Consider the following 13,121-nt stretch of genomic DNA (forward strand, 5'->3'; position numbering starts at 1 on the left):
CCCCCCCCCAAAAAAAAACTTTTGGGGAAAATGCCTTTATCCTTGGTGTCTTGAATTTCTGTCCATTTATCTTATTCATTGATTTTAAAACAAAATTATTAGCAATGGGTAAATGATAGTAATGCCATTTACTTCTAGGCTGTCTTTAATGCTTTTAGAACTGCTGAGGAAGACGTATGGTAAAAATGCAAAATCCTCTAAGCAGATGTGCTTTTTCTTTTTAAGAATGAAAACAAGATTTGGAAGTGGTAAGCCACTAGAAGAAAAAAAGAAAAATAAGTTTAGAATGGCTTTAGTCTTTCAGCAGATAGCATTTTGCTTATACTTCTGTGAGCATGGTTGTTTAGTCTGTGGTGTGGTTGTACTGATGCAGATCTTCATGAGCATGCTTTTTATTGCATGTCTAAGTTCTGCCAAATGTTCTGCACTAGAAGAAAATGTCACTACAGCAACTCACAAGTAGTCAGCATGCTTTTTGGTAAAGCAGTGTTAATAAGGCTTTAGACACATTGTTGGACTATGGCTGTTTTTTAACACTGGCCATACAGTCATATGTTGTTTTGGCAATACCTTGCAGTATGTGTTGTGTATGTGATGAAGTAAGTGAAGAAATAAAAAGGGGAAAACTATCCAAAACAAAATTATCATGAGAGTTATCCGTGCCTGTGGCTTGAGTGATGCTTGTGAAAAACAAATGCTTTGTTGTCTTCTAAAGCATGTATGTGTAACTCTTTAAACAAGACCATACCTTTTTTACTGTAAATTGTTTCTGTTGCAGTGAGCTGGTTCTTCCTTTAGCATCCAGTATACCCATTTTCTTGTTGACAACAAAAGCATAAACCAGTAAACAAAATACAGAGCATAGACAGTTGCTGTTTTGTTTGTATTTAGCTTGTACGCTATTAATCTAACTTAAAACTTTTGTGCAGTCTTAGGACCTATTTTATAGTTTTGATATGTCCTCAGGAGTTACTTCTTACAATAGCAGGCATTTGTTTCAACAATATGCAAACGTCACTGTCTATTTACAAGTAAGTATTTCTTGCGGCATTATTAGCAGAGTACTTGAACAGAGTAGAATCTGATAAAGTCTGAAGTAGCTTGCTTGCATTAGTGTCTTCATTTGAATTGCAGCAGCTGCAAGAAGAGATTGATCAGGAATCAGCAAGCGCATCTTTTCTTAAACTGTAGCAGTAACTAATTTTTTACCTATGTGTACTTGACCAGACATTTGACAGAAATGAACAGCACCTAAATGTGTAAGAGGATTATTTGAGGTTTGTGTTTAACTGGTCAGAAATGTGTGGAACTGGAACAGAGGTTTTTGTGTTGTAGTTTTCTAGAAATGAGGATTTCTAACTTAAAAAGGAAGTCAAGAGGATATACTTAAATTCTTGCTCTCTGCTTCTTGCAAAATATTTTAAGTGATTTCTTTCTTATGATACTGATTTTCATGAACGTAGTGTATGGATGTTGATCTTACTGCGGACTTAAGAGCCCAGATTTACATTATATTGCTGTCTATGCAACTATTCTTTTCTGACAGTATGGTCCCCAGAAAGGCTTTAGTGCTTGGGGGGGAAGTGTCACAAGATGAAGTTGTGCAACCTCAGAAAGTGAGATGGATGTCAGTAAATGAGAATCTAGGAACATTATAGGAATGACAAGCAAAATGTTACAGGAATAACAGTTCCAAGCACTATGCAAGATGACTGCCTGATTCTTTGGTTTTGGTTGGTTTTTTTCTTCTCTATGTAGAACTGGATTAACCCGAAATGTGGGTTTATCATGTTCAAAACACTGTTTACTTGGAAACATTCCATAAAATTATACTTGTTTTCAGTTTGAAATGGAAGACTCAAACTGTCTATGGCATATTTTGAAACATTTAAATAGAGAAAAATTTAACAGTTTATTTTTTATTGTGATTGTGCAGACAATAAGAATGTTTGATTAGCATATTCCTACAAAATTTTAATGCACAGTAACTATATTAAAGATTAAATTTAGATACCTTTTTAGTGTGTTGTATTTCTGACCTTACAGTATAGTTTTCAGTGCAGAAAACTATTGAAGATCATTTGAACTTTACATCCTTGCAAGTCAGTTGTGAAGGCCCTTTAAAAGATCATTTAGTCTTAAAATTCTTACAGATGTTGCAGTTTTTTCTACTTGTACCCTTTTCTAAGATACACGCTTGATAGTAGAACAGTGCCTGTTGTATAGCCTACATTTTTTTTCAGGGTGTTAATTCTACTTTTCTTAGTAGTAGTTGATGCATTCAAAACACTAGGATGTTTTCAGTTGCCTTATTTATGGCTGTAAACATTTGTTAGTGCTTAGAATTAGGTTCCTTACAGATAGTAAGGTAATTTAAGTTTTAACACGGTATGGTTGAAGTTGATTTCTTTAATTGTATGTCATGTAGATGATAAGACACCAGGTTGATTATTTACTTTTATCATCACCAGAAGAGCTTGGATTTCAAAGCGTGATGTAGCAGTTCCCCAGGTTGTACTGTCTTCAACAGAACATGCAGGCACAGTGAAAGTCAGAAGGAATTTGACTGTTCAGGTTGCCAATGAATCTTTTCTAGTAGGGAGGCTCTTACTTTTTTTTATTAATTAAAGATATGCTAAATTATTTTACTTGCTTTAAAGGTGAAGTATGGAATATTTGTTTGCTTGTTTTTAACTGAAGAAGTGGTTGTTTAGTATTTAAGTTTATCTTTTAACCACTGGTAAGCTTTCTGAGGTGCCTGTGATTTGGTACAGTTTTTGAGATTCTGCATTCCTCTTTATGGAATAGGCAGGATAGGATATAATTAACCTGAATTCTGATTATTATCAATTTCCATATCGAAAGATCTTCCGTACACCTTCAATACAGTGGCTAAGGGACCTAATGGAACAGTTTCAAATAAAAATCAGAATTGTGTGTCCTTTACAGGAACTGCTAGGGTGGGGTGTTTTCATGTGTTAGCAGTCTCTAGTTCTGTACTCTCTCTTACTGCTAATTTTTTCCTTCTGTTTGGCTCTAGTTGTTTTATTTCTCACACGTAGTCTCTTCACGCATTCAAGTAGAAGCTTTAGGCTCCAACATAAATGTGAATTTAGCTCTTTGACTGGAAAGATACTTGAGGAGAAAATACTTATTGTGAGCTTGCTGCTGCTGCTTATATATTTTACTGCAGAGATGCCTAGGCTTTTCAGTCTGTTTTAGTAGAAAAAAATAGATATCATAGTGCTTGTATTTTTCACACTTATTTTTCTTTTGCTTTGTCGCAAAAAGTTGAATCTTCAGCAAATTTTAAACTGTAGTTTTGTAGCATTCCTCAATGTTTCTGTATGATATGCAGTTGTGAAATGTAAAATGGAAGATGTGCTGAGACACCAAAATGGTAATCTTTAATGAATAGGAACAAGAATAAACACAATTTGAAATGAAAAATCTAGAGTATGTAAGATGCGCTTGCTTTCTTGGTCCTCACTACCAATTTGGCTGCACTTCAAATGGTTTTACACCACAGTCTCTTATTTCAATCTCTCATGAGTTGGGTTCATGTATTCCATGAGTGGTTTTACATGTTGTTTGTAATTTTATAAGCTCCTGTAAGACTTGAGCACTTTAATAAGGTGATGAGTAGCAACCAGTGAGACTGAAATGCTCAGAGAGAGGGACTTAATAAAAAAGGTCTGGGGCACTTCCTTCATTTGCCTAGGCTAGGTAAGTGATCCTCCCACCAGAGTAGCCAGGGATGTTTATGAGTGGGGAGCTGAGGTGGAGGCAACACCCACAGGTACAGAAGGAAGAGATGAGAGATGCAGCATCAGAACTGTGCCATTATTCACCCTGTCTGGTCTCAAACCATGCTGTGTCATGTCTATTTTTGGAAGGCGTGCTGAGTGAGCATGCTGCTCCCTGGTGTTGGTTGACACCTCTGTTTCCCCAGTGCTGCTGTTACATCCTGACACAGTCTAAGTGGACCTGTTCTTTCATCTGTGGCTGTCTCCTGGGCGAAACTGATTCATGTGACAGTACAGCAGGAAATGCATCATGACCTGACTGAGAACAGCCTGGGCCTGCATTGCCCCTGGATGCTAGCGTGTGTGCTTTTGTGATGCCCTGCATTTTTATCATGAACTGAGGGAGGAAAAACTTAAATGCATAGCTCTGTCACTGTTTTTCTTCTGATTCTGAGATGTGTGATATGAGAAACTTAAAAAGCAAACATGGCAATTTATATAATTCCTCCCACTGAAGCAAGTCTTTTTGCAGACAGTGACTCTGGACCTAAATATGGGCTAAGCTTCTTCAAAAAACAAACAAAACCAGTCTTTTTAAGCCTATGAACCTTACAGGTGCCAGGAAGAAAAAGTGTCACATGTAGTGGTTTGACATAAATACAACTCCTGTTGATGAAGTTCAGAGCATCTAAAGCCTATCTGTCATGGTGCTGTTTTCCCCCTCAATTTATAGGTTACTGTATCTACTTGAACATGAGATTAGCTATCTGTCAAGTATAATAAATAATAAATTAGCTTAATTGATGAGCCTTTAATTTCACTCACTTCCAAAAAATCAATTATAGCCATTCCTTTTTCCTTTCGAAAGATGTTATAGTAAATGTGTTTAATTATTTGAAATGCTTTAATCTAACTTTACTTGAGTTTATGTTAATACCACGTCTCCATGATGAAATGGTGTTAACATTCTACATAGTTGTAAATTAATCCCAGGGAAAAATGTATACTATTGAATATTTGTCATCTTAATGAGATGGTGTCAGTGCCTAGTGCCTTCTAGCCATTGCCAGTGGGTAAAGAATCCTTATTCCCAGCTGTATTAAATACAGTGGGTTCATGTTTACACTTGTTACTGAATTAGAGAAGTCTCAGAAGATAGGATATCTGAGGGAGAAAAAAACAAGTGGTACCAAAATGTTACCTAGATGACGATTTTCTCTCTAGCATTTACGTTTTTGTGTGACCTTAATCTTGTTTCTATAAGAATACTGAAAAGAAACTTTGATTGGGATAAAGATCTTTTTAATATGACTCACATGGAAAGGCTTTTTGCAGTCAGAGGAGTTCTTTAAGTTACCTGATTTTTTTTTTTTTTTAATAAATTCTCCTTCACCGAATACTTTACAATAACACATTTTCAGTCTTTGCATGAGTCTTTCATGCATCAAACACCACACTATGCTAAGAACAATTCTACCTTTTTTAAGACACAGTCAAGGGTTTTCCACGTGTTACTTTTATTTATAATTGTTTTGTTGACTTTGTTGCTGCAGTGGTGCCTCAGTAATATATTTAGCAATGCAGTGAAGACTAATCCTTTTGTTTGCTGCCCTTTGCTTCAGCTTTTCTGGTATCGAAGTGTAGTGTCTGCTTTCTCTGTTTCTGAGGTTCCATTTCATGTTGTTGGTATGTTGGGGGGAGTTGAAGGGTATCATACCTTAGTAATTAACAGAGAAGAAAAACCTTTGTAAATATCAAATATAGAAGCAGTTAAAGTAACTGTTGGAAGTGATCCATAGAAAAAAGGAAGCCCAGTACACAGTTAAGCATATGACTTCTGAGATTTCCTGCTCTGTTTTCATTCATTATATCTGTTTAAAATAGCAGGTTATCCTGTACTTCCTAGCCGTGTACTTGCTTTAAATTTGCATTTTATGAGATGGGAATACAAAGGTTATGTTGTCTGAAACTGTTTTTGAACTGGCATGGATGATTTTTTTCATACAGTTTATTATTTAATGATAAATTTATGTTAACTGATTTGGACTACTGTCAAAAATACTTGCATGTTTTGTTAAACTAGGAAATGTTAGATTTTTTTTTTTGAGTCTTGCTTTTAGTTGGGTAGGTTTGTTTGGGGGGTGGCCATGATGAAAGCCTAGGTTTTCATTGTGCTGGTTTACTTATTACTTTTGCTTAAAAAACAGAAGTAAAACTGATATTACTAACTTCAGATAGTGTGTTTTTTGGTTGGAGGGGGGGATTATTAATTTGAATTTTTTGGTATTTGCTATTAACAGTTGTATGGACACTGACTTTATTAAAGATACCTTTTGTAAAGCTGATTTTGGGACTTTATTGACCTAGCCATAATCTTGACTCAAGATTGCTGGTCAGTATAGTAAAAATTTTTTCCATCTTCAGTGTGCCAACAGGCAAGTAACATTGCTGGTAAATTTCTCAAGATAGCATTCTGCTTCGTGATCCAGGCCTTTAATGCTTTAGTCTCATCTTTTCCGAAGTGTTGTGCAAGGCTGCGTTTTGTTGCTGAAATAATGTGCAATTTTGCATATATTCTGTAAAATTACTCATTCCAGTTTGTCTGCAAAACATGATTATTTACATTGAAGGTAATGAAAGTGTATAGCTTTAGCCCTACTTTCAAAATAAGATGTGGCCTTTGACTTTCTTTGTTCATGCTTTAAACTTTATGGCTAGTATCAGTATTTTCCAGGATAGCCCAGGATGCCTAAAAGTTGTCCATGCCTCCTGCAGGGACAGTATCTACATACCATATATACCAGGAATTACTTTTCAGTTTCCTTGCAGTTGTGCCAGTAAATGACCTCTTAGCAGCTTAATTGGTATGTGATTAAGCAGTATGGTGTTCCTTGGCAAGATCCCACATTTATATGTGTTTTTGTAAGAGACAAATTTCTTTTGTTACTTCTTTTTTACAGTTACATGGGGATCGGACTTTCTGCACAGGGTGTGAACATGAACAGACTACCAGGTATGTTTCAGTATTTTGTACATTGTGAAAGTTACTTATATTGGTTGATTGTGGTTTCAAAATACGTTTGACCTTGACGGCAAGGTTCTGGTGAGCAGCAGAGTGCAGCGTGACATGTCTGTGTTGTATCTGTTATCTGAATTATGTAAACCTTGCAGCTGGAAAGTTTAGCTTTTTGTTTATTGTTTTACTGTACATTTGCTCCTGTACTGCTTCTCTCAACTCTTAGTGTTACTTATAACACTATGCAGTTACTTTTTAGCAAACAAATGCATTTAAAAATTTTTGTGTTTCCTGTTAAAATTGAAGCAGTAGACTTCCGAGTTCTCCTTCTGTCAGCTTCTGTACTGTTACCTTTCCAACCATAATAGTAAGGATGTGTAGCATAGTTTTAAGTTTTGACTGTTCCACTGACATGCATGGTCCAGGAACATTGTCTTGTTAACAATTGTCTGCCATAGTCTGTCTATCTATGGTATTTTAAAAAGTTGGTTATGTGTGTACATGTTAGGTTTGGGGTTTTTCTTTAAATTTATCTTTAAGTGTAAAAAAAAAAAAGTAAAAAAACCCCACCCACAAAAAAACCCCAACAAACAACACCCCCTGATTTTTAAAAAATTTCTACTAATAGCCAAGTATAAAATCATATTGAATGGACCTTAGAATATCAGTATTCTGTTCCTTTTGCATTGTTACTTTCTCGCCCAAATGTTCTGGTAGAGATCCTTAGGATGATGGCAAGTCCCAGGCACACTGTGAGCCCAATTAAGGGTGATGAATTATTAGTGGATGGCATTGAGTATGATTTAGGATGCATTGCAAATAATTATCAAAGATACTACTAATCAGTCTAACTGCAGTAATTTGGGGTATTTGATTTACTGAGAGATGTTTAATGTGGTGCCAGCTGAAGCTACCAATCATACAAATTAGGGGCCTACGTATGGAAAATACTTTCAAATTAACCTACAATACAGCAGATTGACAGAAGAATAAACCCCACAACCTTTTACTTTTAATTTGAGTGGACAGTATAAATTCCTACAGTCAGAATGCTTACATATATCTATATGAATGAAACTTGATGATTTGTGTTAAAGGTCATGCTTTATATTATTTTGAATAGGCACTTAATAGATGTTATGAAGATTTTGTAGTGCCTGAAAGTTTACTCATTTTCTAGGCGTTTTTGCTTAGTATTGAATTGCAGAGAGTATGGACAGGTATTTTTAAATGATCTCAGACTAGAATTCATTGCTGTGAATTTCATTGACTAGTGTAACAATGTGAAGCTTCTTAACTGGTTCTGCAGCTTCTTCACCTGCAAATTAGCACCATATTTGCATATCTGCCTGCTGGCTGTGACTTTCACCTGTTTGGGTTTTTTTTCCTTTTTATTTTTAGGGGCTAGTGACACTATGGTCTGGAGATTCTGCTGTTATGCATAGACTGCTTACTGCTGAATAGTCATTAAAAATAATCATCACGAGTAGAAATGTGTTTCCCCAGAGGTGCATGTTTAGGTCTTAGCCAGAGAGAATTTGATTATGACATACCGTAGCAATAGTTTTGCGAGGTGAAAGGGAGAACAGGAGAATCTTCAGTGTTTTATTGGGACATGTCAGATCTGCGCATAGCTTTTTCAAACTTCAGCATTGTAGCTGATTATATTTTTGGTGTTGATAATTCTGTGTGTTTGCTTAAAGAGAAAAATGTTATCTGAATTTGTGTTACCTGTTATGTGCTACAAATGGAATTACCTGTTCAGCCATTTTGATAAAAGAAGTTGTCTTTTTTTAAAAATTAAATGGATTTGTCAGTTAGATGAGAAATCTTAGAAATCAGAACGCTGAGCATAGTAATTAACCATATTAACCTGGTTAGAATATACTAACTTTGCATAATCTGTCCATTATTTCATAATAAAGAAAAGGAACAAATTGCAAATGCTTTTGTTCTCTAGGTTGGGATAAACATTCATATGGTTACCATGGAGATGATGGACATTCATTCTGTTCCTCTGGCACTGGCCAGCCCTATGGCCCAACATTTACTACGGGTGATGTCATTGGCTGTTGTGTCAACCTTATCAATAATACCTGCTTCTACACAAAGAATGGACACAGCTTGGGTATGGATAAACTTTAACGATAACATTATGTCTGTAAATCTGTTGTAAATCTGAAACGCTCTTTGTGTCAGGACCAGAACGTTTGAATAGTTCTTTTAACAGTCTCAGTCTGTGAATTAATTAAAGAATTTGGAAAAGTAATTTCTTATGTGCCACTTGCACAAATATTCCTGGTGAATTTGGAAAGATTGGTCATGGCATCTCATTCCATAGGACTGGTGTTTAAGAACTCCGCTACTAAATCCACAAATAATGCTTAATGTTTATAACATAAGGTAAAAGATATAAAAGAATTAGAGAAATGGAGAACAGATAGAGCTAAAATTCATTGCTGTTATATGGGAGGCACCTGGCCTTCACTAAAAACCTGAATCAGATGGGCGATATTTTGAACACATGTTGGAAAACAGTGTCTTTTGGATTCCCGGTCTAGCTAAAGCTACAATTTAGTTGTGCTAAAATTAAGTCCATCAAACCCTTGTGGTAAATTTTAGCATTATGCAACACTGCAAGAGTTTAAGTTTGAAGATGGCAGGAGGGGGTAGAGTTAAAATTTTTGATGCAATATATATAATTATTCAGTTACTTAATAGAATTTAATGAGCAAAGATATGAGAGTGTAGAGAGAAAAAAAAAATCTACTTCCTGCATTAAGGAGAGAGCAGTGTCTTGGGAAGTGATCTTGGAATTGTGCTAATGGGTGTAGGAAGTTCCAAGGGATAAAGCTCAGAAAGAAGAAATAAGGTTTTTTCTTGGATAGAAATGTGATAAGAAAAAGAGAGGCTGGCTTGAAAAGAAATACGAGGCTATTCAGATAGGGACTGTTGAAGTCACTGTTCTGGTTCCTCACGTTGCCAAACATAAGGAAGGTTTGGAAGGTAGGAGGAGAAGGACATGGTTTATATTCGTTTCCTTGTCTCTCAGTACAAGACTCTTGCTTGTTTGCTCAGACCCTGAGCAAACAGATAAAACTTCAAAGTTGTCCTGCCCCTGTTGAGAGTAGGGAGTAGATGCCTACAGAGGTCAATTCCAAGTAATCACTTCTGTGATTCTATTCTCATGATCTAATGTTTCTTCTAAACTGAATGAGTCTCTATACCTGGACTTAATACCTTGACATCTACAGCAGTGGGTCACTTGAACCATGCACTGTGTAATTCGTTCTTTTGGCCATGTTTCAAGGTATATGTCAAAATGGAAGATAAGACCCTCATATTGTACTTATCCTAATCTTTAACTGGATTAAAGCTGAGAAGAGTAGTCTTACCTTATTCCCTTTTTGGAACTAGTAAGCGTGCCTGCAGGTAAGTTGGATCAGATGTTCATCACTGTTCATCAGAAAACACTGTTTTTTCTGACTGCCCTTACTGTCACGTGCATGGAAGAGCTAAGAAGGGAGGAGCAGAACCTTCTCTTTCAGTGGAAGTCATAAAGCAGACTGCATTAGGTCAGCTGCGAAACAACACTCCAGGTGATTAAAATCTGTTTAAAGAGAAGAGAATGGCATAGGTGAGGAGAGGCTAATAAAATGTCAACTGTCATAGGCAGAGTCTGACACACACTTCATGGATTTCAGAAGGAAAACTGACAGCTGTTCCATGGCCATGGGCTTTGCTAGCTTGAATTTGTGACAGGAAAAGTCAATCTGTTTAGGGGAAAAAGAAATTACAAATTTTGGCTGTCTTGCCTTGTTGCTGTCCTGCTAGTTGTCCAGAATTCCTATGTGATTGTGACTTGGAAGACATTTATGTTTCTTCTCTGGGCAACAGATGCAGTCTAGAGTATTGGAAGCCTCTGGCTCAGACTGGGATTTGATACTACAAAAAGGGCTAAGCAATTATTTATGCAAGTATGAAATCCTGGGTTGAAGGGAAAAAAAAAAAACAAACAAACCAAAAAAACCACCCAAACAACCCACAACCAAAAACCCTGAAAACACAAAACTAATCCTGCAAAAACGTACCTGCATGTCACTCAGTCATCATTTATCCTTTATCTTGCCTACTGCCATGGTTATTTTGGAAAAGCATGAGTTGGATGTCAAAATATGCCAAACAGAGAAAGTGGTAATAGCTTGGAAAAAGTAAGGGTGTGAACAGGTAATAAATAAAATGATAGCTTTAAGATGTGGTGAGACAAAACAGATTCACTCTGTCATTCTTTTGTATCGAAGATATAAGTAAGGAATCCAGATGCTCTTGAGGTGAAGAATGGAGATGGAAAGCAGGGGAAAAAAGGTTAAAAGCTTTGTTTTAATCTCAAATTTCAAAAGGCAGTGATACAGAATATTAAATGTGTTTAAAGGGTCGAGCAGATTTGAATCATTATGCTCTTGTGAAAAAAATAAGTTTGAAGAAGTACTTGCAACAATAAAGGAAATTAGGAAATATTGTTGTTGTTTGGCTGTCAGGAGGAGATTTCCTGATAGTTATTTTTTAACTGAAGGCTTTCCTCCCCTCATTGCATGAAGTTCCTGAACTGTATAGAGGTCAGATTTTTCTCTAATCCTGAGACAGCAAAATCACTGCCTTGGTCTTATGGGTAGTTGGATGCTTGTAATTATATAACAAGTTATTAAGCTATTCTGTTTGAAAACCAGAACACCCTGGTGTGGATTAGAGTAAAACATTTACCAGACTGGTTTGGAGTATTATAGGCATGTGCTGCTCATGTAAAGGTAATGCGTACTTATGAAGAAAAGTAATACCAAACAAGAAAGACAGCACTGAACCTTGGTGTCACAGCATCAAGATGTGGAAATGAAAATATATCTTCAGATATTCTTATTTTTCCTCCGATTTTTAATCTTTAGCCAGAATTTTCATACTTTCTAATCTTCATACCTATATGATGTTTGCTAAATCTTACACCCTGTTTTAAAAATTGAGGTCACATTGAATACTTTTGAATGACAGTTACTTTTTTCCAAATATTGTTCTTTAATACTGAAGCACATCAGTTGTGCCTAAGCACTGTGGATGCCACCATACTTAACTACTTATTTCTGAGATGGTTTGGGTGAGTTTTCTGAACAGATAATGGTGTACTTAAGAAAGTGAGGCTAGAATCCAGACTTACAGAAAGTAATCTTAATTTTCTTTTCATTACAGGCATCGCTTTCACAGATTTACCGGTAAGATAAGTGCATTTTCGAACAGCTTTCTTGTATAATATACACAGATGTTTCAGTTGTAACTCACATTTACCTTACACTTATTGGAAATGCAGGGATAATCTTAACCAGTTTTATATCAGATATTTCTCCTCATCGTTTCAGTGGTCATTTCTTAACTGAAGTAAAAAGTTTCTTGGTTTTATACCAATTCTCACAGGGGTTTTCCTTTTCAGGTTTTTAACAGGCTGTTCTGATGGATGTTTAGCAGAAAATAATACATACAAGTAGTTATTGCATACTTTGATACATGCAGGCCTTACATAGAAAGTCAGAGCTATATTAAACACCAACACAGTGCATGTGTGTACAGCTGTGTATCATGTGCAGAAGCTTTGGCTGCTTAAGACATGGTCACTGTAACCTGTGCTTTTCAAAATCTTTCTCTATACTGTTCACTCAGTTAGATTGAACATAGCAAAGGTTTTTTTTTAACAAAGCTGCAGATATCTGGAGTATTCTAGCTTTTCAGTCAAATTGTACTTTCTTTAAAATTGTTGGAAACCTGTTCCCTGTGCTACTGGTACAGGCATTAGGCATGATACTGCACTTCTTTTGGTTTTTTTTTTTTTCCTCATCCACTTCATTTCTGATTTAATCTGGTTAGGGTGCCATGTGTGATGCGCTTCCATCTGGCCGGCTACTCTGCCCAGTTTGCTATGGCCTTATGAGGCAAGGACAAATATCGAGAAAAATTGAATTGGTAACGCAGGGTGGATATCAGCCAAGCTACAGGGTTGGGTGCTTCATGTAGGAAGCCACTGTCCTGAATCTGTGGGATGCCAGCAGGGCTCCTGGCACATGGTACCAGCACAGTAAAACTGGCACTATAATCTCAAGTTTGAAGCTTTCATCTGATCAAAAGATTTGAAACCTGTGCTTTGTTGTTGAGTCCAGACTAGGTAACACTATGAGCAAGGTTTATTTAAAAAAAAAAAAGAAAAAGAAAGAAGTAAGAAAGGGGAGGAGTGGAAATAGGAGCAAGATCAGCTTGGACATGGTTTTAACCACCAGAGTATTTTTCTAATTTCACTGGGTTCACTGGGCTTCAGTGTTCCT

General features: G+C 36.3%; 1 protein-coding gene across 1 annotated transcript in view; it reads left to right on the forward strand.

The window, feature by feature from the left end:
- The window catches only part of RANBP9 (RAN binding protein 9), a 33,777-nt gene that overhangs the window by 7,359 nt on the left and 13,297 nt on the right, over window positions 1-13,121 (forward strand). The window contains exons 4-6 of the mRNA XM_010149419.1: window positions 6,707-6,759; window positions 8,723-8,890; window positions 12,001-12,023. Coding sequence (XP_010147721.1) covers window positions 6,707-6,759; window positions 8,723-8,890; window positions 12,001-12,023 — 244 coding nt within the window. The remainder of the gene's footprint in view (window positions 1-6,706; window positions 6,760-8,722; window positions 8,891-12,000; window positions 12,024-13,121) is intronic.

Source organism: Eurypyga helias, unplaced genomic scaffold (assembly GCF_000690775.1).
Source record: "Eurypyga helias isolate BGI_N326 unplaced genomic scaffold, ASM69077v1 scaffold24283, whole genome shotgun sequence".
In the NCBI taxonomy this organism is placed as follows: Eukaryota; Metazoa; Chordata; class Aves; order Eurypygiformes; family Eurypygidae; genus Eurypyga; species Eurypyga helias.